Source organism: Hakea prostrata, chromosome 6 (assembly GCF_041222555.1).
Source record: "Hakea prostrata isolate BN-2017 chromosome 6, UWA_Hpros_2, whole genome shotgun sequence".
NCBI lineage: Eukaryota > Viridiplantae > Streptophyta > Magnoliopsida > Proteales > Proteaceae > Hakea > Hakea prostrata.
Genome location: NC_142605.1, coordinates 39,803,504 through 39,830,132, shown reverse-complemented (window position 1 = coordinate 39,830,132; position 26,629 = coordinate 39,803,504). Strand labels below are relative to the sequence as shown.

Below are 26,629 nucleotides of genomic sequence, written 5' to 3'. Positions count from 1 at the left end.
GAAAAGTCGTCATTCCAAGTTGCGACTTAAAAGTCGTGACTTCGGCACACAAACCGTTTCGGATATAACAAACTGGACACGAGGGGGAAGAAGGAGATCTCAGAGAGGAAAAAACGAGGTTGCTGTAGCGCACGAGGAGCTGTGAATTCTTCGAGAGCTCTCTTCAGCCTTCAATGAGGCACTTCTCTCTCTCTCTCTCTCTCTCTCTCTCCTAGATTAAGCTTTGCTGTTGGAGATTTATCGTTTTTGTTGGTTTCAGGTTTAAATTATCTCTGTAGATCCAATCAAGGAAACCCAATCAGTAGAAGGAGAATCCGAGAAATGGTAAAAGAAAGAAATTTAGTAAAGCGTTACTCTGGAAAACTTACGTTTGTAGTGAAAATCAGGAAGAAAAAAAAATTAATTCGTTTATTTGTTTGATGGATTTGACAGTCTGCTCTTTTCAATTTCCATTCGTTTCTGACGGTGGTGCTGCTAGTTATTTGCTCCTGCACTTACGTGAAGATGCAGTTTCCCACCATCCTCGAACAGAAAACTGGGTACCGATCAATTTATCCTATCATTTTGTTTCAGCTTTCCTGGATTTAGTTGTGTTGGTATTAGCAAATGCTTCTTGTTTCTCAATACCATTTTGCCACGTCTCTTAAACTTTATCATCACAAGTTTTTTACAGTGAATTCGGGAAGGTTGAGAATTCTTTGACTGGATCATCGTTAATTGCTTGACTTTGATCCATGGAGACAAGTTATGAATCATGTAGCATTATGGGTATTTTGAAGTATATGGTGTTGCATGGCTCATATTATAGGAAAATTGAAACTGAAAGTTGAAATCTCAGACTGGTTGCAAGGGGGAAGGATTTAAATTAAATCTCAAAGAGAAACTTTTGTAATCATTACCTAACACCATTGTGTAGTTAACTACAAACCGTGGCAAATTTGTGTATTGAATTTTACTTCATTTCACAATCAAGTTTGTTGTATTACATTTGCTTTTCAAAGTAATTTCACTTCCTTCCCTGGCAATCAGATGGAGTTATATAGAACTCTCGTGCTAGGACTGAAGCAGTCTCTATCTATAAAAACTAAACCCACTGAGACTTGTCCCAACTAATGGAGCTTGAACATGGAAGTACCATTCCCATATGCGCACCATATCACTCAATATTGCATATATATACTTCCTAATGCTTCATTGGTCCTTGTTGCTCATGAGTTATGACAGAACCATATTAGTCAACCTTCCTTCATCTCATTTATGATACTTCAAAGTTCCTTGAATGTTTTTATCTCTTATCTAATCATTCATGATCTTGATACATATCAATTTGACATCATCATCTTAGTGACAATGATTTTTGTATATGTTAAGAACCTTAGGTATTGACATCTACAACTATTGAGTAGATTGAATTGTGCTTGTATTCAATATTAATCTATTTTGGTTTGCTGGATTGTGAAATTGGCAGATTTCGAGGCTTCTTTTGGAAGGCTGCCAGAATAGGTAGGTTCCTTGACACCTGATTGCCTTTATATATAACTTTTCATGCACTTGTGATGCTTGTACTAAGTTGTAGATTTCCTCCGATAATCATTTCTATTTGCTTCCAAGAAATAAAATTTAAACTTGCTTCCAAGAAATAAAATTTCAGCATTTCTGCGTTTTCTCCTATCTGGAAATTTTTCTACACTTAGGAAGTCAGTGAAGTGGTCCATGTGCTGTCTGTGCACATGATCAATGGTCCATTTTATTAGAGCTCTTGACCAATAACCCCCAATTGTTTGATTTTGGTGTTCAAAGTTCTTGAGCTAAATATTGTATTGAGTATGAACCAAGTGGAAAGATACTGTAGACTTTAAACTTGTATAAATTTCGAACTTTAGTGGGTGTAGGTGCTTCAGTCCAGTGGCCTCAAACCAGAAGTTTGAAAGTTCAGCCAAAAACTGAACGAAATACACAAAACTTATTGCAATATAATTTTTTAAGTATGATACTCAAGATGTGTAGGTGATATGTGAGCCTGCAATTGTCCAGCTGAGACCCTTTTAGTACATCCTTCAAGTAGTCTCAATAATCAAATAATCAATCATTTGTAACTTGGCACCTTTGTCAGATTTTATTTCAGTTATATTCGACTCCTTTCTACATCACTCTTGTCAACCTTTCTGATACAAAATCAGATAAATTATGATGGTAAGATTAGTAATGATTAAGTCTTTGGTGTATGCTCTATTGCTCTTAACTACTGAACTCTAAAACCAGGTAAATTTAGTCTCTTTTTCCCTCTGATGTGCAGGTCTCAAATCAACATAGTGTATCGACTGATATTTTCCCCTTTTTTGGGGGTTAGAATGTAGACTGCTGTGAAGCATACAGACCCAGCAATAGGAAATGAATAAATATGTGATACACACACTTGTGCAGACTGTCTAGATTGGGCTGCATGTAATGAACCTACTAATGGAATGGGTGGCAAAGACTCCCAAACTGATGGATGGTACTTATATGACCAGATCTAAGTCAACAATGAAGTATCCTATGGCCAGAGTAGGATACACCATTTTGCAGATTTATTTGGTGGTGAAAAGTAGATAGTGATTATAATGGAGGAGAGCGGAGGTATGGAGATCAATCTGGGGTTGAGAGATAATGTAGGAGAGTAGATTGAATCTGTTGGAGGAATATTAAGGCAGCTGTCAAATAGTTGAAACAAGAAAACTCTTACAAGATTGATGAGGGAGAGAGAGTGTGTCAAAATCATGATGACATAAGTTTCCTTCAGATTCTTAGACGTACTAACCTTGCAAGAGGAAGACTCTAACATAGAAACCTAGATTGGTATTCGTAACATCCCTAAACTTGGTCTGTTGACTTGTAATCAACAACTAATTATTCAATGAAATACTAATTTTTGTGCATCTCTTTAAACCTAAGTTTTGGGATTCATATTTTAGCCCATTGTGATTGAAAATAACAAAAAAAGCAAAGCCAAGAACAATCTGGTACTAAAACCACACAAAAGAACTAGGACTGTATTACACTCACCCCTCTGAAACCCCTAACCACCACCCATACCCATGTACACAGGCTACGGGGACTGCATTACACTTTGGTCTCGGTTATAGCCTTATAGGGTTACAGTGAAGTTTCCTTGCCTATAGTTGAATGATTTAGTCTTTGTAGATCCTTTTATTAACTTGAGATTGCTTTACAGTCCTCTCTGGTTCCTTCATATTGAAACAGGTGAGCGTTTGAGCCCGTGGGTTGCTGTGGGATGTTTCACGATGGGCATTTCGATCATAATTTCCTAAGGATGATCCTCTGTTCAGTTTGTAGCTTCATTCATCTTTGCGTGTGTATGAGGGTCTGCCCACCCATTAAAAACCTTGTGGTGTTATACAATATTTTTGTGATATAGATGGCATTGAGGATTGTTCTTTGTAGTATTCGAAGGGAATGAAAGAGAAAAACAGCATCATCGACTTACCTAAATGGGTATCAGTCCCTCCAGACTGCATTTGAAGGAAAAAAAGAAGCATCTCTCAGCAGAAAGGAATGGGTGTCTTTGACTTCTCAAGCTATCTTGTACAGGAGCTGATCAGCCATTCGTAGGAGATGATTCCCGTTTTGTCTTTAATAATTATCTCTAAGAGGCTGTGGGTCTAGACTCCAGTTACTCCATCATTGCTCCCTCTTTACCTCTACACTCACTATAAGAGGATTCTTGACCTATCATTCATCGTGTACCTACAGGATTCAAATATTTGGTTTAAGATCGGATGAATGAGATTTCATTGATTTTTTTATGGATTCAAACTTCCAAAGCTGTCCAAGGTGTTTATTCTTCAAATGTTCCAAGTATTTCAGTGTAACTCATTTAGTCTCTATGCTCTCTATCAGCGACCGTCTGGGTTGATCCCTGCAGTCCAACCTTGTTCAGTAGGATAACTATGAATGCTGAGTAATCCTTTATAAAACAGAAAGGTGCCAAGTCCATTTGAAGAAGAGATTTTTCATGTGTAGGCTCTTTATGATTCAAAATAGCACATCACGCTGGGATCTTGAACCTTGCCTAATTAAAGGTTGGGAGTTGGAACCGATTCACGCGAGAAGATAAAAAGCTTGGATCCTAAATTGGTAGGTTTGATGCCGAAATCAAATTAATTTAAGCACAACTATGCTTATCTGTCTATCAGGTACTAAATCATTATGCAGAAAGGCAACCGAGAAATTCTCATAAATCTCTTCCCAAATTCCAGATAATGGTAAATGTATCTGGTTGATTCTTTGGTGTGACTACTTGAGTGAAGAATAAATTCCCTTAATTGGTTTCTTGGATGAAATCTGCTGCTGAAATGAGGGGCAAAGGAGTTAGAATCACAAGGGATTGGAAAGAAGCTCAATATAGATTAATGTCAAAAGTTGGGAACAAAGCTGTTCAATGAGTAAATTCTGAGGTTTACAGGAATGTCCTACCTAAGTTCAGGGGAAGGATCCCAGAAAACATAAAAAGATTACCTTGAGAGCTACTATGAAATGAATAACACGAGAAACTACTACTCTTTTAGAGTAAAACATCAACTAAATTGTGAAATTCAAAGCCTGGTATCAGTAAGCCCCTTCGAAAGGGTCATCAAAAAAGAAGAAATGAAGACATGGAGAGCTTTCTGCTGTCACAAAACCCAAATTATTTCTTTTTCTTTCCACCTTTTCCAGATTTGGAGGGTCCTGCAGTTGATGCTGGTGCAGGTTCCTGCTTCTTGGTCCTCCCGTGGTGTCTGGGGACCATCTCTGCAACCTGGAGCATCAATTGTTTCCCTGCAAGAGAATCAAAAGAGAATGGTTACGCATCTGTTTGTTTCCATCAAGAGAAGTGGAGAGGAAAATGTGGAATAGAATTTTTCCACTGTCTCTACGTAGAAGGATGAAAATGACATTAAAAAGTGGATAATATTAGATGGAGAAGAACTACACATATCTGCATAAAATATTATAATGCTGTAAACAGGTCTACGTATAGAAGAAAGAAAGAAAATGTGCCTATAAACAATGAATAAAAAAAGGAAATACAAAATCATGCAAACACAGTAGTATAAAAGATATTGCAAGATCCATTAATCCATTTCATTTTATTTTTTTAGGGGAATTTGGTCCTTCAGCTTCTCACTGAAAAATGCTCAGCATAAGGAACACTAAACAATCTTTAAACACACCAAATTCCTTCAAGAATGGTTTGCACAGGGACAGACAGTCCTTGTGTGGTTTTTGGTAATCCTGTGTAGTCTCCATGGGATCCAAATCTTTTCTTTCATGGTCAATGAAATTCCAGCTTTCTTCTCTTTATCCTCCCCCCCCCCCCCCCCCCCACAAACCAAAATCAAGAAGACAGAGCACCATCCAGCACATAAGTCAACCATATGAAACTCTGCATTGTGTAACAGAAGGTGAACCCTTGTTATCAATGGAAAAGGAAAAGAAAGAGCAACTGCAAGAACATCAATGGCTGAAGAAGTAAAGGTGATGGGCATGTGGATAAGCCCATACAGTCACAGAGTTCAGTTAGCTCTGAAACTGAAGGGTGTCCCTTATGAATACATTGAAGAAGATCTAGCTAACAAGAGTCCTTTGCTTCTCAAATATAACCCAGTTCAAAAGAAGATCCCTGTTCTTGTACACAACGAAAATATCATCCTAGAATCCACCATCATACTTGAATGTATTGATGAGACCTGGAAAGGTTAAACCCTAATGCCTGAAGAACCTTATGAGAGAGCCATGCAGCGTTTCTGGGTTAAGTTCATAGATGAGAAGGTGAGCTATAAAGAAAATTACATTTTCTTATCTGTTTCTGTTCATATTTGTTCAATCCTGAGTTGATATGGTTGCTAATGAAGTGAGTTTATCAAGGAATATTGGATATTCAATTTCCAGTAACCCAGAGATCACCTTGAGTGGATTCTCACTGAAGGGATCTCATGTTAACTGGATAGAAAATAAAATATATAAGGTAAGCGTAAAGGTGTATGGTATATTGGCTGCATCAGTAACTTTTCCACTTTGGTTAATAAAAGCAAAACAAGTTTTTAACACAAATTAAACATTTTAAATCAGAAATTGTGTCTGAGATGTACAGACAATTAGAAAGGTTAACAATGACAATTAACCTTTCTTTTTCCCCACCATATACATTAGTGCTTCTATTTCCCCTTATTTCGTGGTCCCATGCTCAAATAATCTTACCTTTTCAAACAATTTTAAGCACCCTAACATTTAGGGAACTGAAATCTGTCTGGAATTTAAGACATGGCTAGCTCATGATGCAAACGTATTAACTGAATTTGTGAGCCTTACCCAGGGGTCACATAGCAGCTGTAAGCATGTAAAGGCTTCTACAATCCTGCTCCATTTATGAGTAAGAGTAATCTCTGTTTGTGGCCCAAAAAATGCTTCTCTATAGTCTAAACTATTCCCAAGAATTTGATTTAATGGCACTGACCTGTAATTCCTAACCAGTGCAATGTTTTCTCAAAAGAAATCATTTAACAATACAGAGCACCATCCAGAACAGAAGTCAACCATATGAAACTCTGCATTATAAACGCCTAAGTGCCCTTTCCAAGATAAGTGCGACCTTCAAAGATTTGGTCATGAGAAAAGGCTATTCTAATGTATTGTTTATTAGAATCCTCACACCATGAAAACAGCATGCTTATATTTTGGCAATTTAGTTTGTAAGTGAGATCTAATAAGAAACATACTCATGTTTGCTATCATTCAATTGACATGAAAGATAAATCTGTCTGACTATGCATCAACAAGAATTAACACTGAGCACTTCCAACACAGAGAAAAGTTTTGGTGTTTTTCAGTGTTGTGGGGAGAGAGGGGAACTTGGGATGGGGAAGAAGAAGTGTTAACACTCACGTGAAGCTATAGCTGGATTGCACAAAGATCCATCTTCTTTTTTCAGCAATACCCTAACTCTCCCTCTTTGCATGAAATCACGTGGGTATGCCTTATCAATCTGTAAGTATAAAGCACCATGAATTGTAAGTACAAGCTAGCAATCTTATCAGAAACCATATGTCATCTTCATTAAGCAATTAAAGGGTGTAGAAAGGAAGGAGGGGAACACACTGCTTTTATGAAAAGAATGCAACAGGGCCACGAATAAATTAGATTACGGGAAAGACTAAAAGACCTCGATTACATATGGTAGCTTCAGATAATTGCAGCAATCACCGATCTCAACACAAGTGGGATTTTCACATGCTTTACCAGTGCTAATTCTCCGTCCTTCAGCTATAGTTTTCTTTGAATTTATATAAATAGGATAAAACACAATCCACTTCTTTGTATTAGGCAATGCTCCATCCATACCTGACACTAGAAACAGCCAACAATATATTATGAGCTAGAGCACGTTAACAGCTGCTACAAGGATAATAGACACTGTCATCAAAGGTGAAGTAGGGATTAATATTTAATTTGAATTTCATGATTCAAGAACACCATCCAAAGGGGAAAAGATGTCAATAAATGAATCACATTTAGGGAAGTAAGATGAAGCCATCAGTTATAGCAATGGTGCTACAATGTAATGCAGACCTTATCACCATTGATTATCAAAAAGAGCTGCATGTGCCACCAATGGATTTCTAAAACAGAGATGGGATAAACCAATGGTGCTGCAATATGCCAATATTTTTCTAACAAAGATATACGGTATTATCATTTCATTGAGGTAAAAGAACCACTCGCTCACGATAAAATATTTGCCATTGATCATTATACTAAACAAGATAACATTATAATAATAGCACACTACGAACTTAAGGCTTACAAAAAATGAATGATAGAAAAGATGATGAACAAACACATAAGAAGAATGAGTGATGGAAGTAAAGCCAATTCCAGGAGCATATCTTCTTCTTTTCATTTCAATTTTCGAGGGCCCTATTAAACCAAATCCCTACTTTCACAAGCCTACCCTACCCCAGAATTCGCTCTTTCCAAGCCTTCAATAAACTTGACAAATTAATATCGGCCCTGGGTTGGAACAAGAAGAAAGATGGAGTATGAACGTCTTCCTACCTGCCTGCTATGTAAATGAATGTCGAACCACAAAAGTGGAAACTTTGTCCATTACTTGTATCAAGGTGTGTCACCAATCTTCAAATTGATTGCTTCCATTTTACCAAAATGGTTCAGTACTCAAAAGCATTTGCTTTTTGACATTTTCTTTAACCTGAGAACACCGATCTATATAAAGGAGGGGGTGTCCGATAGGCTATACGTCTACTTCCAATAAATAAAGGTAAAACCCAGAAGGTTCCTTTCGAACGTTACATGCACAGGCTTTGGCTTGTTCTCTGTTTTAATTGTACCCAAGAAAAGGAGATTGATTGATTTACACTGATCAAAACAAAATGTATATGAAAATGGAAGAATCCCTATAACAAGATACACATTTGGGAGAAAGACGAAACAATAAGAATAATATGAACATGAAGAATTCCAAGACGAAGATTGATTATTTCATTAACCTTGACGGCTCTGCTTCTTACGATCCCACCAGGAGAAGATGGAGAAGAGACCGCACTGCTTCAACAAGCTGATTTCGATGGACTGACTGGAGATAGCGAAGATAGAAGAAGAGGGATCACTTCGCCTGGACGGTCTGAAGCGTCGTTTGAGGAAAAAGAAGAGCGAAAGCGAGTTCGACAGCTAGGGTTGAGATATGAAGCATCGAGGGGAGAAACGAGATCGATGCCAGTAAGTTAAGGCCTGAAGAAGCATCATTTCAGAAGAACAGAGGAGTAAAACGATTTCGATCTCTCCGGTTTTGTGGTTTTGGATTTTAGGTGTTTTGACAAAATTACCCTTACTATAGTATCAGCTATTCATGACATTATTTTCGTAAAAAAACGTGCAAATTACACTCTCACCCTCAAAATGGAAGCCTTAAGACACTGGTACCCATTTTATATTTGAAAAAACGCAGACACTCCAAAATTATATTTTTATGGAATATATTAGTCCAATTTATCATTGAAAACCGTTAAATTACTATTTATTATAGAGATATTTTTTGAATTGAAATAAATTTGACTAATGTGTTCAATGAAAATTCAATTTTAGGGTCTCTATGTTTTGCAAACATAAAATGGGGTATAGGTGCTTTAAGGCTTTCATTTTTGGGTGCCGGTGTAATTTGCTCAAAAAATATAAGAAAATTTTCAATGACACTCCTTGAGTTATCCCTAATATTAATACCACCCCTGAGGTATTTCAGTTTATCAAACAAATTCTCTATTAAAGTATTACTAATCCTTTTTAGTCTTTTACTTATCTATTTTCAATTTTACCTCCATATTTTAATTTTAAAAATACTATTCAAAATACATAAACTTTGTAAGGACTTATGAAGAGGAATACTCATACATGGTAGAGGGAGATGAAAAAATTAGTCAAGCATGGCTTTCTCATTCAAAGTTATTGTTGTCCTTGTTAAATATTTAATTTGCTTATATCAACTCTTAACTATGATTTTCTAATGGCACGGGTCTTTGATTTGCTTTTACTTATATGGGTTATGACTTATGATTGATAGATTAAATAACTCAGGGAGTGACATTAATTTTAGGGGATAATTTAGTGATGGTGTTAAAAAATTTCATTTTATTAATTTTTTTTTTGGAGGGGGCGGGTGGAGGATACTATGTGTTTAGTTTGAGTATAATGCAAATTATTCATCCAAAAGATTAAAAGAAGTCTTTAAAATGTTGGAAACTTGAGTTACGAAAGATAGAGAAGTTAGAGAATGAATGAACTTGTAATGATGGAAGGCAAACACTGACCAACTGCAAAGAATGATTCTCAACTAGACTTTGAACTTTGGAGTTCGACAAAGATCAATTACAGAGTTCCCATAGTGGATGGGATGATGACCCATGACATAAAGCTCAAATTATTTTAAACATTGTGAAAAGTCGTATTTATGTTCTTTTTTTGCAAGTGAATACTTCAAATGAGGGGATGCAATAGTGATAACCTTGTGTCCCCGGCTAGGCAATGTTCGGACTTTCAAGTTCGACCTATGTTTAGGACGTGATATCTCACATATAACCCAAATTTATGAGGCAAATGTTTAATAGATATGGGATTTTCCATTTTTTATATAAATATGTTTCATTGATTTCCTCCTATTTCAACAAAAAATGAAACATTGGTAAAACTTTGAGATACAAACATGATTATAAAGCAAACAATTGGTAGAGTGGTAAAGATCCACACTTCTCAGTGGAGAGGTCATGGGTTCGATCCTTGCAGACAGCGTTCCCCCCCTGAGGATGTAATCAAGGTGCGCCCAAGGCCCGATGAACCTTAGCTTTCACCCCCGAGGATGTAATCAAGATACTTTCAGGCACATTATAATGTTTGTTTCCTAATGAAGAGGTACCTATTAGTGGAGAGGTACAATCAAGTGCCTATTATGAGGGGACACCTATTAGCAGAGAGGTACCTTATTTGTAAGTTCATGACTCTATACATACATGTACCTCTTTATATAAACACATCCATACAAGGTCAAATCTGAGTTATCAAATAGTTCAGCCACACACGATCCGAAGTTAAGGTTAATCCAATGTATCAATGTCAATATTCATTTATTACGAGTAGATTACTCATACTAACTTAATCATTGGATCTACTTGAATACACATTTATCATTTTATTATATACAAAATAATACAACACTCTATTATGTTCTATTTATTTAGTCACATTTTGCTACGTTTTTTGGATTCTAATTTTGCATTAAAAAAAAAAAGAAAAAGAAAAATCTTCATTTGACGACAAATGCTAGGTAACAAGGGGAGAGAAAGATATCATAAGCAATGGTAACTCACCAAAGTCAATAAACTTCTTTATTTATTATATTTATTTATCATAACAACCCACAAATAACTGAGAAATTTTGACCAAAAAAAATGATGAGAAATTATGAGCAACTGAAAGCTACTTATAATGATGTTGATGCCAAATTTACATTACACAATCTTTGTTTTTTATTTTTATATGTAAACTCATTTGTTTTCATCTTTCATATTCATTGTATGGAACAACCAATTGATACATTGTCTAGCTGTATTTCAATTTTGCATCAACTCATACACAAAATAACTTCTTATGATGGATAACAGGGCATTTAGAACATGTATCATTCTTTTGATTGCACTAATTATTTTATCCCCGATAATTTTAATTTATGCGTAAAATAGATATTTTATAATAAAAAATTACGTAGCTGTTAAGTTTTGTCATATCAATGTATTTTTTCTTTACAAGTTCCGTCCAATATTAGGTTTTCACTATATTTTTCTTAAACAACTATCACATATATTAGATTATAAGAAAACATATACATGTGTATTCATGAGCCTAAACTCAATCTGTAAAGATATTTCGAGCCCAGAGAAGCGTAGATCATCTACAGGCTCCGGGGGCATTGCCCCACACCCTCGCCGGCCCAGGACCCCGTGTTCATCGGTAATACAATGTGAAATAGATATTTTATAATAAAAAATTACGTTGCTTTCATATATGTATAAATACACTAAATAACGTGATCCTATAGTCAATGACCACCATAATAAAACAAAATTACTTTGTTTATAATTAAATGCAATACAGAACCAACGCTCTTGCAAGTAGAACCTTAACTTCTACACTGAAAATATCAGCATTGCTAGTTCATCATAAATTGACACACCAAAAATCTAGTAGAGTAATTTTGTGAGATAAAGATTTAAATTTAAGAACTCATTTGACTTATTACCTCTACATAAGCAGCTAGTCGCTGTACTAAAATCACATCTATAATTCTTCAATGCCTTATTTGACTTTTATGCATTTTGAGCAGTTTAAATAAATAAATAAATAAATAAAAATCAAATTTGACGAATTAAGTTTAATAACACAAACCCAAATGGGTCCCTGGTCCCAGTTACATTAGCTATTTTATCCCTACTAGTGTAAGAACCCAAAATTCCCATCGCTATAATTCAAAGATTCCCATCGAATCATCAAAGGGGCTCTATCATATTTCATCAGCAATTAAATAATACTAACACTAATTGACAAAAATTAGTGTCAAAGCACTAATTTTTATATCCTTCCCTCTTTTTCTCATCTATGACTAATTATCATGCTTTACAAGGGTGTGTGAATTTTTTTTTTCCCTTTTTTTTTTTACCTTAACTAGCCACTTGGTAACAAGAGAGGTAGATGCTATCTCACTGCAAAAGGTGAAATTCAACACTTCACTGGCTAATAAAGGAAAGAGTGGGCCTTTTTTACAGGAATCAGTTAATATTATTATTTTTTTTCATTGATATTCACCCGTGTTAGCTCAAAAGGCCTTTTTGGTTACATGAATCCAAAAATTTTGAAATTAAATAAAATTTGTCAATACAAAGTTGGTAGAATGGTAAAATAGTAGCTTTTACATTTAATTTACATATAAAATAGAATTATGCCCCTGCCTTGAGAGGAGTTGAACTCCTTATCAATTGTTTGAGTTGCTTCCTCGTATGTATTGAAATCTATGGTGATGCTTAATAAAATCCAACGGCACCAAATCAAGTGGCAATGGGTTCCGATGATTCTAGATCCTCTTCTTTTTAGGATAGAGACATGTGCTCTTTTGATATTTTTCCACTCATCATTCATTTTGTCAGCATTCGAAGAAGAGTATCAGGAGAGCACATATTAGATCCGAATTTATTTCCAATTGGAATTGTAATCTCTTACTTAAATCATGGTCCAGTCTATGAGCCGGTGGCCTACCTAGATATGAATGATGTGGTTGGACCACTATATAGATCCGAATTGCCCATAGGCCTAGGAGATAAGAAGAAGGATAAAAAATATTGTCGGCTGATTTGATCTTAACTTGAAATTTAAAAGAGAAAAAAAAAAAAAAAAAAACCAATTGATTCGGATCAATGAACTTGTCAAAATCAATTGAGTCAATTTTCCAACCATTTGCAAAACCAACTTGATTAGAAGTCAATTCTGAAATATATATGATACGTATATTTCAAACGTGTAAACCCCTCCAAACTTTTTTTTTATTCCACCCAAGAAAAAGTTTAACCCCTTTTCTCTTTTTATATAAATTCTGGTTGACCAAAATGGTAATTTTCAATCCCAAAATTGTGAAACATCAAATAAAAAAAATCCATAAATGTATGATCTTGGTTGGTTGGTTAAATTATATCCATTTTTCGAATGGACTCTCATCCAGTAGTAGTACGTGAAGCATGTGATCATATTTTTATTTGTAACTAATGATGGAATGTTAAAGTGGTTAAAGGCCCAACTTTCCTAAGGAGGTCTTGGGTTTGTATCTATCCGGCAGCATTAATATAAAAAAGCTCTCCATGTAATCGAGGTGTGCGTAAGCTAGCCTGGATAAACCTCAGATAAATTTTTTTAATTTTTTTTAATTTCCCCTTAGAATTTCAAGTTAAAAATTTCAAAAGTAACAAACAGCAAATATTTATTTTTTAACCCCAAAAAAAAAAAAAAAAGTTTCAAATTAAAAATAATTGGAAAAAAGGTAAGCAACTTTTTTTTTTTTTTTTTTTGGGTAAATGAGCAACCTCCGTCAAGCACTAAGTCTTCAACTAGTGGTGGATTACATGGAAGAAGAAAAAAATGTCGGATCCAGAAGAAGAAGAAGAAAACACTAACTTCTCCAGGATCTCGGCACAGAGAGATAGAGACTCTGTGATGGATTTCGATCTCGATCTCGAAATCGACAATTCATGGTTGATGGACCAGAGCCAAAATCCCTTCTTGGCTAGCCCGACATCACCTTTTGTATTTGCTAATTCGTCCTCTAACAGTCCATTTCTTCGGCTATCATCATCTTTTGATCAGCACTCTTCGCCTTTGTGGTCTTTCTTGGATGCTGATGAGGAACCAGCTGCTCGCAACACCGATTCTTCGGCAGCAGCAGAAGAAGTTTGTGATGCTGATTCCTCTAGATTTCTTCCATGTAAGTTTGTTTAATTGACCTGATTTCGTTTTCTGTCTAGATTCTTTTGAATTTATCCGGAGAGCCGCACCATTTATTGTTAATTTTATTGTTTTTACTGCCAATTCTAGATAGTGCTTGCTCCCCACCTTCAAGAGAATTTAAAAAGGGATAACCGATAATGAAAAGCTCGTTTGAACAGTGAGATTGGACTTTGGAGGTTCCTCTCCTAGTGTTACCTAGGAAGCCGTTTGTCTATACTCTGGAATTTGTTCTTTTCCTTTTCCAGTTGTAGTTAGTACTTGCTCTCCTTCCGCAGAATTTAGGGAAGGGGGAAGAAAATGAAAAGCATGTTTTCACTCAATCTTAGATTTTTTGCGACTTCGGAGGATCCTATATTTGTTGTTAGCTTGGAAGCTGTTTATCTAGAATACAAGAAACTCAACATTTCCCCACCCAATTACGACATATCAAAACCCATTCTTTTAAATGTTAGTTCTCTTAGTTTTCAAATTTTTGACGCTCGAATACCGTTCTCTGTTTTCCCCCGATTGTTGTATCATATGTCTGCATGTAGTTCTCTTTTACATCCAGAGTTTGAAATAGAATAATGAGAACTTCATTTTCTCCTCAAGAACACTTTACCCTGCATTTCATTAATTAGGATTTTCATGATATCAGTATCCATATGTAATTCCTTTTATGTTTGTAAGTGCATCTTTCTTCTTCTCCTTCTTCTTGGGAGGGGGAAGTGGGGCAGAAAGCAATTTATTCTTATTAATTGTTACCTTCCATTTTTGTTTTTCTCATTGTTTCTTTTGTTTGCTTTTGTGACATAACTTTGTATATCTTCTTTATTTGCATTGACAAAAGAAATTCACTATACCCAGGTAATCCTGATCCTGGTACTGGTACTCCTGTATTTAATGAAGATAAAAGAACTCTTGCTCCAGTACCTCTTGATTTGGTGCCACGGGAGAATCTAGATGGATGTCTAATTAAAGAGAGGATGATGCAAGCACTACGGTACCTCAAAGAATCAACAGCAAAACATGTTCTTGCTCAGGTTTGGGCACCTGTAAAGCATGGGGAACGGTATGTACTAACAACTTCTGGGCAACCTTTCATTATCGATCCACACAACAACGGTCTTCTTCAGTATAGAACGGTCTCTCTGACATATATGTTTTCTGCTGATGGGTGGAATGATGAGGAACTGGGGCTACCTGGTCGTGTTTTCTGGCTGAAGTTGCCAGAATGGACCCCAAATGTGCTGTATTATAGCAGGAAAGAGTATCCTAGACGTAATCATGCTTTGCACCACAATGTCAGAGGATCCTTGGCTTTGCCAATCTTTGAACCTTCTGGACAATCGTGTGTAGGTGTGCTGGAGCTTATCATGACATCACAGAAGATTAATTATGCTCCTGAGGTTGATAAAATCTGCAAAGCTCTTGAGGTTGGTGCTTTTCTCAAATTTTTTTCTTTTTTATTTGTTGTAAAGAAAAATGGCATCCATTCTTCATTTCTTACTAGAACTGTTTTGGAAGATAAGTTTTATCTTCATTTTACTTGTAATTTGTCCAATTAGTTTCTGGTCATGAAAGATGAGGTGGCCATTATCATGTCTCAAATGCTAATGTTGCATGGTGAGGAATCGTAGTCCTACAAACTGATAAGTAGACCGCTAGGCATAGACCCTAAGCCTAAGGGTGCTGTTTTAATTAGAAAGAATCAATGTTCCTTAAAACATTGTATCTTGACTTATCTGTATGGAAACTTGAGATTATTGTTCCTCTTTATCATGTGCTATATTTCAAGTGCTGATAGTCTTTTTTCCCTAGTGGGAAAATGTGCTGATATTTCTGCTACACCAGGAAGTCAGTAGAACCTCGATATAATCAACCAATCACCTATCGCCTGGATCCTATTTCTTTAATTTTTTCCCCTGCATATTGTACTCATCTTTTACTGGGGTATCACCTGTAAGTGGTGCACCATGTCATTATCCAAATGTGGTGACGAGCAGACAAGGGCTCTCATACAGTGACAAGTGGAAGTTAAAATATAGTAAAAAAGCATTAGATTGGATTGCCATCTCGGTACATTTGGATCCTTAACTTGTAACAAACCGTTTGGTTGCAAGAGAAAACTGAGGTGGGAAAAATTTATACTTTTTCAATGGAATATCATAAAGCCTGATTCTTTGGTTATGTCATACTTGAGGTTGGAAACTAACTGACATTGGCTGAGGTGGCATACCAATTTTCCCACCCCCTCTTGTTCAAAGTCCTGCTGATTTCCAGTAGGACTTTGTGGGAGAGGGGAATGAGGAAGAAATGTTGTTTTATTTGACATGGAAGCCACATCTTCAACTTTTATATAAAATCCATTCTTTTCCTTCTTTGCTCCCCCACTGTGCTACCCGTGGGTCCCACCCTTTCATCTTTTCCACCTTCTTCTCTTGCAAATAAACAGTCTGTAAGAGCTTAGAATTGATTGATGTTATGAAGAGAGCATTTCCTATATCCAAGAGACTAAATGGAAGTGCAAAAAAGCCAAGGAGTTGGATGACTTTTTTACTTTGGCACATGAGATATCGAAGACATGGAAGTGGAGTGGCTATCATAGTGAACAAAGATCTAAAGAATGATGTGTTAGATGTTAAAAGAATTCGAAATAGGATATCAAGGTTGTGTTAGCCATTGCTCATGCATCGCAAGTAGGATTGGATGAAAGTAGTAAGTTAGATCTTGGAAACATACAGATGTGTTTGCACAAGGTTTTAATTAGGAGAAAAGATTACTATAAGGTGAGGTTTGAGTGGACATGTTGGATGAACTGTAGAGGCGATGAATGTGAACACATGGAGGCTGCACATTTGGAGGAACAAACACGGAGGGTATCTGAGTTCTACTCTTGCATGGTTTATCCGTTGTCTACACATTCTTCATAAAAGAGGAACTTTTAACTACTCACAGTAGTGGGCAGCATAGTAGCCAGTTAGACTTCTTCCTTGGAGGAAGGTTTGGCAAATTGTTTTGTAAGGGCTACAAGGTTAGTCTTGGGGAGAGCCTAACCACTCAAATTGGGGTCCTGGAGCAGAAGTGTAAGACGGGAGAGTGCCCCAACATTAGGTGGTGGAGATTAAAAGTATAGTCCTTGAATTCATTGACCACTGTAATGGTCAGATGTGGAAGGTGAGACTTTGAAGGGGCGCCACTTATATGATGTAGGTTGAGAAGACTACTTATATTAAGTTGGTTGCTAAAGAGCTAGGGAGAATGGAAAGTAGACATCATGCCCCCTAGGAAGACTTGATGGCAGGACAATGAGGTCAAAGCAGTTGTTGAGGCTGAGAAAACTAGCTTTAAGGCATTGCAAAGGACTAGAGAGGTGAAGGATCTAAGAAGATATAAATTCACCCAGAAATGAAGCTATCAAGACAATGGCAAAAGCTAGGTTAAAGAAATGTTTATGATAATCTGAACATAAAGGATGATAAGAAGCTAGCTAAAATGGGAGTAAAAAAGTCTATCAAAAGGGAGGATGATGCAGTGCGAGGGATGAGGACACTAAAAGGGCTCTGGAAGGCTGCATTACTCACCTTGACACCTATATATATAAAATTAAGGTTCTGGAAGTAAAGAGCCTTGAAGAAAGATAACAGTAGGCAAGGCTCTAGGCTCGAATGAGGTACCCATAGATGATGTAACCCCAGGTCAGCGGCCAGTCTTCAGGATTCTGTCAAGTGAACCAACAGAGTTAATGCAACTTAAGTACATAAACCTTGTGGAGAAGGAGGAACCTTTACTTTCAGGCTTTTCATCTAATGCAGTGAAAGTTCTAAATTTCTGTATATAGCTCATTTGCATGTATGGGCTAATCATTTATTATCCCTGTTTCTTTTTTGTGTTACCATAATATCTTAGGGTTATAACCTTGGTTTTTGATTAAACACACGTTACCATCACTTAGATATGCATGTGTTAAGGCAAAGCTTGTCATTTCTTGGTTGTATCAATTCTATCTTTGTCAGCATGTGGCGCATGACCCATGTCCACAGGTTGTAAGAATATTGAAGTAAATTGGGAACAACTTTGCTAATAAGGAAACCCTTGAAGCTGCATGAGTTTATGGTTCAAACCCAACAGAAATCCCCAGTTACATAAAGTTTCACCTCTTGTAATGCTGCACTCTTGGGGACTTGAACTAAGAACCCTGTGACTGAAGCACATCGTTCTAAACCAGCCAAGCAAACCCATGGGTATTGGCCTTGAATTTGAATATTATATCCTTCTTGGAAACACTGCATCTGATAAACCCTCTTTGTTTCATCCCTGGAGTAGTTGAGTTCTGAAAGGATTTTTGCCTTCTGGGTACTGGCCTTGAATTGAGATATAAATATATTTTTTAATAGGATGACTAAGAATTGAGATGTTTTACCCTCCTACTACATAATCATTTTAAAAGAAATAAAAAACACCCATTGTCTCCCTACTAAAAGAATTACTAGATACTTTCTGTATTTTTCTATCCTTTTTTGGCTTTGCTCCTTGGTTGTCATTTACTTAACATCTTCTGAATTTTATTTTTGTAACCTTCTGTTAGTAACATAATTTCAGTTTCGTTGCAGGCAGTAAATCTCAAAAGTTCTAATGTACTGGATCATCCAAGCCAGGTGACTTTGCCACTGAGTCCTAAATATCACATTTATCATCCTGCCACTTTCCCCTTCTATCGCTAATCAGGAATTTTTGCATTTGTCTATGTTGTGGGAACAGTTTTGCAATGAAGGTCGCCAAAAGGCCCTGTCTGAAATCTTGGAGATATTAACTGTCGTGTGTGAAACCCACAAATTTCCTTTAGCTCAGACATGGGTTCCATGTAAGCATCGCAGTGTTCTAGCCAATGGTGGTGGCGTGAAGAGAAGCTGTACTAGCTTTGATGGTTGCTGCATGGGACAAGTCTGCATAGCCACGACTGATGTAGCATTTTATGTTGTTGATGCACGGTTGTGGGGTTTTCATGATGCTTGTGCTGAGCATCACTTACAGAAGGGTCAGGGAGTCGCAGGGAGGGCATTTTCTTCTTATGGGTCATGTTTCTCCAGGGATATTACCCAATTTAGAAAGATTGAATACCCCCTGGTACACTATGCACGCATGTTTCACTTAACTAGCTGCTTCGCCATTTGCTTAATGAGTCCTCATACAGGTAGTGACTACTATGTTCTAGAGTTCTTTCTGCCACCTAACATCACAGACTGTAGAGAGCAAGAAGCTTTATTAGATTCCCTCTTCGAAACAATGAAGCAACATTTTCGGAGTTTGAGGACTGCTTCTGGAAAAGAACTGGAAGAGGAGCGCAGGTCTGTTGAGATTATTGAGAAGTCTCCTGATGAGGATCTCAACTCTAAAACTGAATGTATTCAAGTATCCCCTAGCACTAAATTGCCTATGGGGCACAACGGTTTGCAGAATATGGTGGAGGTGGCGCAGCCAAATCCATTAGAACAGTGTGTATTAGACAATTCTGCTGTCAAGGATAGAGAAAATTTGGTTATTACTGATGAAAGCCATGCTGCTGTTGCTTTCTCTGACAATACAGCCATGAAGAGAACATCGGAGAGAAGACGTGGGAAGACAGAGAAGTCAATTAGCTTGGAGGTCCTCCAACAATACTTTGCCGGGAGTCTTAAAGACGCTGCAAAGAGTCTTGGTGGTGAGTTACATTTTATTTACAAATAACACTTTTAAATAGAGAAGGGATTCAGGGCTGCATTCATTGGATAAGTGACAAAAAATTTGCTCTACCCTATCCTTTTAATCCAGGAGACTGGATATGCCCAACAATGCATCAAATTCCCAACAGGTAGGGGTGACTCAGGCAAAAGTTAGGTCCCTTGGGTTTTATGTCCACTCTGAAACCTGTTGTTTTTTGGTAGATATGAGCTGGGGATATACTGGGGCCATATTGGACGTGTATAAACCACCTCAAATTGCATGGGTTGGGCTATGAATGGAACCGAAGGTGGTGCACTGGTCCGTTTGGTTTGGCGCCTATGCCATAGCTCTGCTTGTTTAGTGATCTAGCTAACTAGTGAAACCCACGTCAGTTTGGATTCAGATGGGCTGGTCAACACGGGTTCTGACTTCTGAGTTGGTTCCCAGTATGTTCCCTCTGATTTGGTGAACTGATGCTTGGATTATAGCTGTTAATGATGACATAAAGGGTATATTTGCTCAGCTTCCTAATCAAATAAGCAGGAGAGTGTGACTATGCTATATAACTGAGTTGTCTTAAAATAGGGGCTCAACTGCTCAAGTCAGCCGTTCCAAACTGTCCTAGAAGTTCCTCAATGCCTCACAGAACTGGTCTCCTGTATAACATTGGAAGTTGGGTCCCAACCTTGGGAAACTCTTGAGCTTATGACTCATGAGAGATATTCATTTGGGTTGGGGACCGACTCCTGGTGATACAATTAACTCTATTCAGTAAGCTTTCTCATTGCCATGATGGATTGTGCTGGTGGTTGACTTGTTATTGTCTTTGTCTGGTTCTTGGTTTTACAGTTTGCCCTACTACAATGAAACGAATCTGTAGGCAGCATGGAATTTCCCGTTGGCCTTCTCGCAAGATCAACAAGGTTAATCGTTCTCTGAACAAGCTGAAACATGTCATTGAATCTGTCCAAGGTGCTGAAGGAGCATTCAGTATGACTTCTCTTGTGGCGAGTCCAATTCCTGTTGCTGTTGGTTCCATTTCTTGGCCTTCCAACTTTAATGGTCCCAGTCAACAGTTGCCAGGTCTGAAATCTTCAGACCGGGGGGGAAGAGAGACTACACTACTGGCCCATGTTTCATCAGAAAGCGATGAGCATGGTGACACAAAGGATCAAATAGTTGATGGTAATGGAATGTTGGCTCATCAGGAGCACATTCATAATCAAAATGGGGTTGTTATAGAGTATTGCAAGAGTCCCGATGAATCCAATATCTCTAAAACAAGTGGATCAGGAGGGGAGAGTGATGGCACCTCTAATTCTCGCAGTTCACGCCAAGGTAGCCCAGCCAATGGCACTGTGAGATTAAATGGTCCATTTGTTTCCTCCATCCAAGAAGGTGTCAATTTTGGAATACCATCAGCTTGGGCAGTTCAACTCACACAAACAATTTCACCAGCTGCCTACTCTGTCCCCAATGCTAATATCAATTCACAACAGCAAGCACCAGTAGGTGGAATGGTAATAGAGGATGCAACAAGATCCAAAGACTCGAGAAACTTTGACTCACTGGCAGAGTTTTGCATGGACAAGCAGGTCCCAGGTAGTGGTTATATCAAAGCTCAATGTCCTGATGAAGCGTCACGAAATACCATGATATCTTTATGTCACAATATGCCATATGTTACCATTAAGGCAACTTACAGAGAAGATATTATAAGGCTCCGGCTCTCCCAGATGTCTGGTTTGATCAGGTTGAAAGAAGAAGTGGCGAAGCGACTGAAGTTGGAAATGGGTACATTTGATGTCAAGTATCTGGATGACGACAATGAATGGGTTTTGCTGGCCTGTGACGCAGACTGGCGTGAGTGTGTGGATGTCTCAAGATTGTCTGGTGGACGTGTGGTGAGACTGTTGGTGTATGACATAATTGCGATCTTTGGGAGCTCCTCTGAGAGCTCTGGTGATTTAGGTGGAAACACATTGTAAAGCGTATAGACTTGTAGTGCAAACTTGTAAATTAAGGTACCAGGCAGGTGAGGTAGCAGATTAATTTGATATTGACAGTCTCTTGTCAATTGTAACAAATTTTCCATATTTGGAATAGAAAGATTCAGCTGGCATCTTTTGTGCTTCATGCCCGGAAACTAAAATCTTGAATCCCTGCATGAAGGCACCGAAGTGAAGTTTGTTTGCCAGGACCAGTGGACAATCCAGCTCTTGGCCTATTTTTTTATGAGTTTCAGATTTTAAAACTTAAATTCTTTGGAAGAGATTCAAACCCACACAGTAGCAACTGTGTAGCAGCTGGTCATATGGTCTGCAATACAAACTCCAGGCAAGTCTTCAACTCTGATTGGAATTTGAATGCCTGGTAACTTAATTATAGATTCCATGCGTCAGATGACGATCCTTCATCCTTTGGAAGACCGGTTAATCTTTGGATAGTGAAGGACGGTCTTGGTCAAATGGTTTTTATCAGATTATATTGAGATTTTACTCTATCAATGGTTTATATCAGATCCACCATGAAGATCAGATCCTGCATTTGAAGCTACCCATAAACCTAGCATCACTCAAATTTTATAAATGAAAAATCATGCCTAAAACCAAGGTTTAAAGTATCAATACTGAGTATCGTATCGATCAGGTGATTTTAAGAGACATATTGTTCTGTATCGTGTATTGTATTGTTCTAGCTAATGTATTTTAGTGTAATTCAATGGAGAGACGTATTGAGATGTATTGTATCAGTTGGGTCAAATACGGATACGTATCGGCTAGTATCGTGGGATACTTTAAACTTTGCCTAAAACCAAACAATCCCTACAAGGAGACATTCTTGGGAAGCATTGAAACGTCATCTTGCAAATTAAAAGCGTGCTGGAAAGAGATTGAAATCCAAATTAACACTCAACAATGAACAAAGAGACCTTTAGAGTCAACAAAATCCAAAAAACTAGGTAAGAAGTTCTCCTGGTCCCTAATACAAGCAAGAAAAGAAAAGAAAACTGATGATAGATACAAGATAAGATCTCTGAAACTCTTGCACAGATAACACAGACAAGCATGACTATCACCGGTTTTGGGTTGGCAATTTTGTCTGCACCGACTAGTAGCAGTTTCCTTTGAAAAACTCTTAGCACCAGAAGTCAAGTACTTGAGGTAGGGGTGACTCATGGCTCATGACTCATGACTCATGCCTTATGCCTGCTAGGTTGGAATGTAGATACTTATCACCTTGGATGAAGAGATTCTACCTTCACCTTGGTTAGCTAGGATCTCTTTTCATTGGGATTGGTTAATTTGCTTGTCATGATCAAATGATGAAATTAGAAGCTCAGCTCCCTTTTTCCAGGAAAGTAGGAGCGACTTCAAAGAAGGCTTCTAGAAGCATAGATCTCTTTTCTCCCTAAAAACAAGCTTCAAAATGGGAATGATTCTAGCATAGACAATTTTACACAGAAGAAGAAAAAGTAACTTCCCAGTCTTCCCTTTCAACTTCATACCAAAAAAAAAAAAAAGGTCTTCCCTTTCAACTAGGGAAGTTCTCTGGGCATTACTCAAAACTCTCAGAGACCTTGAAGAAAACAGTCCAAACTCCAAAAACCCACTCCATCATTTTGTTTTGACTGCTTAGGTTAACCCATTTGACTTTCTTCACTCCTATGGTATTCTCAGAAGAAACAGTGACTTCCATAATTCTATTAGTTGGTTTAGTGATTGATTGATTGATTGATTAATTGATCTTATACCCAGGATCACCACTTCTCAACCTTGACTTGTGCTTTCAGTAAGAAAAAAGAGAACTGTAATTCTATCTTCACAACTCGAAGTTCACAATAGGAACATAAAGATATTCTGCTTAAAGTAGAGCTGTCTGGTTTGAATAAGTGAACCTTGAAGCTGTGTCTATCTACGTGAGCTGTCTGTGTTTGATGCTGGTCATGATTGGATGATTTCCAATTCCATTCTTCACAGTTTACCTAACTTATACCCATTGAAGTTTTAGAGAAAGGATCATAATTTGGATCTATTTTAATTGTTTTCAACCTGATTTGAAATTTAACCGATCAGAATGACTAGTCACCAATTAGAGTCGGCCCAAAATTTCCCTAACCCTATTCTTTTTTTGTGATGGGGTTATGGGACCACAATCAAGACCTGTGGAGTATATCTTCGTTTTCTCTAATAAATCCTAGATGATCTCTTTCAAGTTCCAAGGGATAAAATTCCTCAGTGAAGCAGAATTTTTAAGGCTGATCAAATAAACTGAACTAAGCCCTTTAACGTATTCTATATTAAACTTAACCAATCTAAACTCCGTTAGACACAAAATACAATCATTAACAAACCAATATTTGATTATTCGAACAATTAATATCATATTGATTAATTAAGCAAAAGGGAAGCAACAATGAGAACCAACTACTACTACTTGCCTATCTTGGGGTCTTGCACTTTTCCTAACTAACAGAAATGACTGGAGGGTTCTTCCTCACCGGTTTATTTGACTGGAATTTTAAGGTCTAATGGAATCTATATAAAATAGATGATAACCTTTTTGTTTTTTTGGTTGAAGAAAATAGATGATAACCCAATAAATAAGGTTGATCTATAACATCAAAGCTACTGCGAAGTCATCTTGTTGGACTTAGCTAGGACAGTCAGTCTCAAGTCCAAGTCACCATCTTAATCAGAAAGATTTCCTATTCTCTCAACAAGAAAAGAAAAGAAAATAGAGGAAAGGAAAGGAAAGTCGAACCTGATGTTAAACTGACACCGTTGTTTTATCAAACATGTTATCTTCACATTCTATCAGTGAGTGGGGGGGGGGGGGGGGGGGGGGGGGGGGGGGGGGGGGGGGGGGGGGGGGGGGGGGGGGGGGGGGGGGGGGGGGGGGGGGGGGGGGGGGGGGGGGGGGGGGGGGGGGGGGGGGGGGGGGGGGGGGGGGGGGGGGGGGAAAAAAAAAAGGGAAAAAAGCTTTCCATGGTGGTGTCTGGGGATTCCAACCCCCAACTTACAATTAATTTCTCCACACAGAAACTAACCTGCCAGGTGTATTCCATGGGAATGTGTGACGGTATCTGCTCTTCCCCAACTCATCATACAGAGAGAGACAGAGAGAGAGAGAGAGAGAGGGGTTTCAGTAGACTTCAATTAACTTGACACACGTCTCAGATTCCATGTGGGTCACATGGGAAATAAAAGTGCCTCTCCTACATTTGTGGATCAATAATGCTACCCATTGCAGCCAAAAGATCTGGTTTGATGTTTTCTTTGAGTTGATTACACCTGAAGCATCTAATGTCAGTTTTTGGGCAAAAATGTTTGGTGCATAGCCTACCTACTGTCAGATGGAACAATAACTCAAACCACAGCATTTGACAATTCACTTCACTTCTATCTATTGCACTCAGTGCATGAAAATTCTTCTTTATCAAGAATCATAGGTGGTTCACTTCGACATAGAGAAATTATAAAATTTTCTCCATTTTTCTTTTCATTTCCTACTGTGGCCTGTGGGTGGATATACCAAGTTACCAACACTAATTTTAAGGTTATCCCACTAAATAGAATCAACTGCATGAATTCAGAAGAGGTAAAGATGAAAATTTTGTACCCATAAGAAATATGCACCAGAAACATAACATATAATAAAACTTTAGTATAATGTCTATGCAACTTTGAATGAAGCAAAATTTTTCTAAACATTAGGTATACAACTAACCCAAAAGATTTTTGTTGTTTTGTGTTCAGACATGCATATTGGACTCAGTATTTTGCTTTCTAAAAAAGACTACGAGCAATTTGCTGTCTTATCAAGAGACCCATAGCAAATCCATCTTGAAAACAGAGCAAAGAAGAGGATAGTTTGCAAGTATGGTTGAAAATGAAGTGTAGGAATGAAAAAAAAAAATAGAGTTGGTGAAATCCGTTTCAAAAAATAAGAAACGGAAACTTCTATGCTCTTGATTTGATTTCACTTCCTTTTCCTTCTTCTTCTTCCAAATTAGATCAAACCAAAAGTACTCAATGTTTTTATTCCTAATCTTGTTTTGGATGATCAAATTTGACAATCAATCAATCATATCAGTTGGACTTTTCGTTTGTATTAGGCTCCAACTCAATCTTCTTATCAGTTCATGACTGACTGCTAGATTACATGCATAAATTCCTAAGGGTTAGGCTTCCAAATCTGTCTTATAAAGAATAAGTGACTAGTCTCTGTATTGTTAATTGTTATCCTTTTGTTCTCACAGATAGATGGTCTTCCAGTAGTTACAAATTAAACAGTAGTAAATTCTGGTGGCTTCCTTGTCTGTGTTTCAGATATACATGTTTTTTATGGCTTTATTTACTATTAAATATAAATACTAAATTCAGCCATCACTTCATCATCTCATTCCATTCTTTACCCTTAAAATCCAGAAAGGGAAAAAGGTTCTTCACTGCAACAGAGACTGCAATCCCTGTTCAAAAGGTTTATTTTCTATTAAATATATACTAAATTCAGCACTCACTTCATCATCTCATCCATTATTTACTCTTAAAACCCAGAAAGGGAAAATGTTCTTCACTGCATCAGAGATAGCAACCCTGTTCAAATAAAAAACAGAGACAATAATATTGTTTCTTTTTAAGGATAATTAATTTCATGGCAAGGGTTTATCGATCATTTGATGTGGGTATAAGGAACCAGTAACAGAGATCCATGGTCGACATCACTGTACAGATTTCAAACGACATTTCTGCATTTTCAACACAGCCACCATTAAAACTGTCGTTAAGTGACCGTCGTGCACAACAACTTTGAATTTTAAGCTTTTCCCTTCTACAAACAAACGGTTCCGGTC

The 26,629-nt window shown here is 37.4% G+C and overlaps 3 protein-coding genes across 3 annotated transcripts; 2 read left to right on the top strand and 1 right to left on the bottom strand.

Moving 5' to 3' along the window:
• The first annotated feature begins 52 nt into the window (after positions 1 to 52).
• On the top strand, positions 53 to 4,512 carry LOC149014074 (uncharacterized). The gene is made up of 5 exons (XM_089159822.1): positions 53 to 178; positions 260 to 324; positions 433 to 539; positions 1,469 to 1,503; positions 3,244 to 4,512. Exons 2-5 carry the CDS (start codon positions 322 to 324, stop codon positions 3,309 to 3,311), a joined length of 213 nt encoding a protein of 70 aa, XP_089015948.1. The 5' UTR covers positions 53 to 178; positions 260 to 321; the 3' UTR covers positions 3,312 to 4,512.
• On the bottom strand, positions 4,388 to 8,853 carry LOC149014073 (signal recognition particle 19 kDa protein, putative / SRP19). The gene is made up of 4 exons (XM_089159821.1): positions 8,547 to 8,853; positions 7,202 to 7,386; positions 6,925 to 7,024; positions 4,388 to 4,818 (listed from the first exon to the last, which is right to left on the bottom strand). Exons 2-4 carry the CDS (start codon positions 7,376 to 7,378, stop codon positions 4,688 to 4,690), a joined length of 408 nt encoding a protein of 135 aa, XP_089015947.1. The 5' UTR covers positions 7,379 to 7,386; positions 8,547 to 8,853; the 3' UTR covers positions 4,388 to 4,687.
• Positions 8,854 to 13,698: 4,845 nt separating this feature from the next.
• Positions 13,699 to 22,041, top strand: LOC149014072 (protein NLP6-like). Its single transcript, XM_089158569.1, has 5 exons — positions 13,699 to 14,068; positions 14,938 to 15,506; positions 18,684 to 18,728; positions 18,832 to 19,771; positions 20,623 to 22,041. Exons 1-5 carry the CDS (start codon positions 13,726 to 13,728, stop codon positions 21,759 to 21,761), a joined length of 3,036 nt encoding a protein of 1,011 aa, XP_089014695.1. The 5' UTR covers positions 13,699 to 13,725; the 3' UTR covers positions 21,762 to 22,041.
• Positions 22,042 to 26,629: the final 4,588 nt, after the last annotated feature.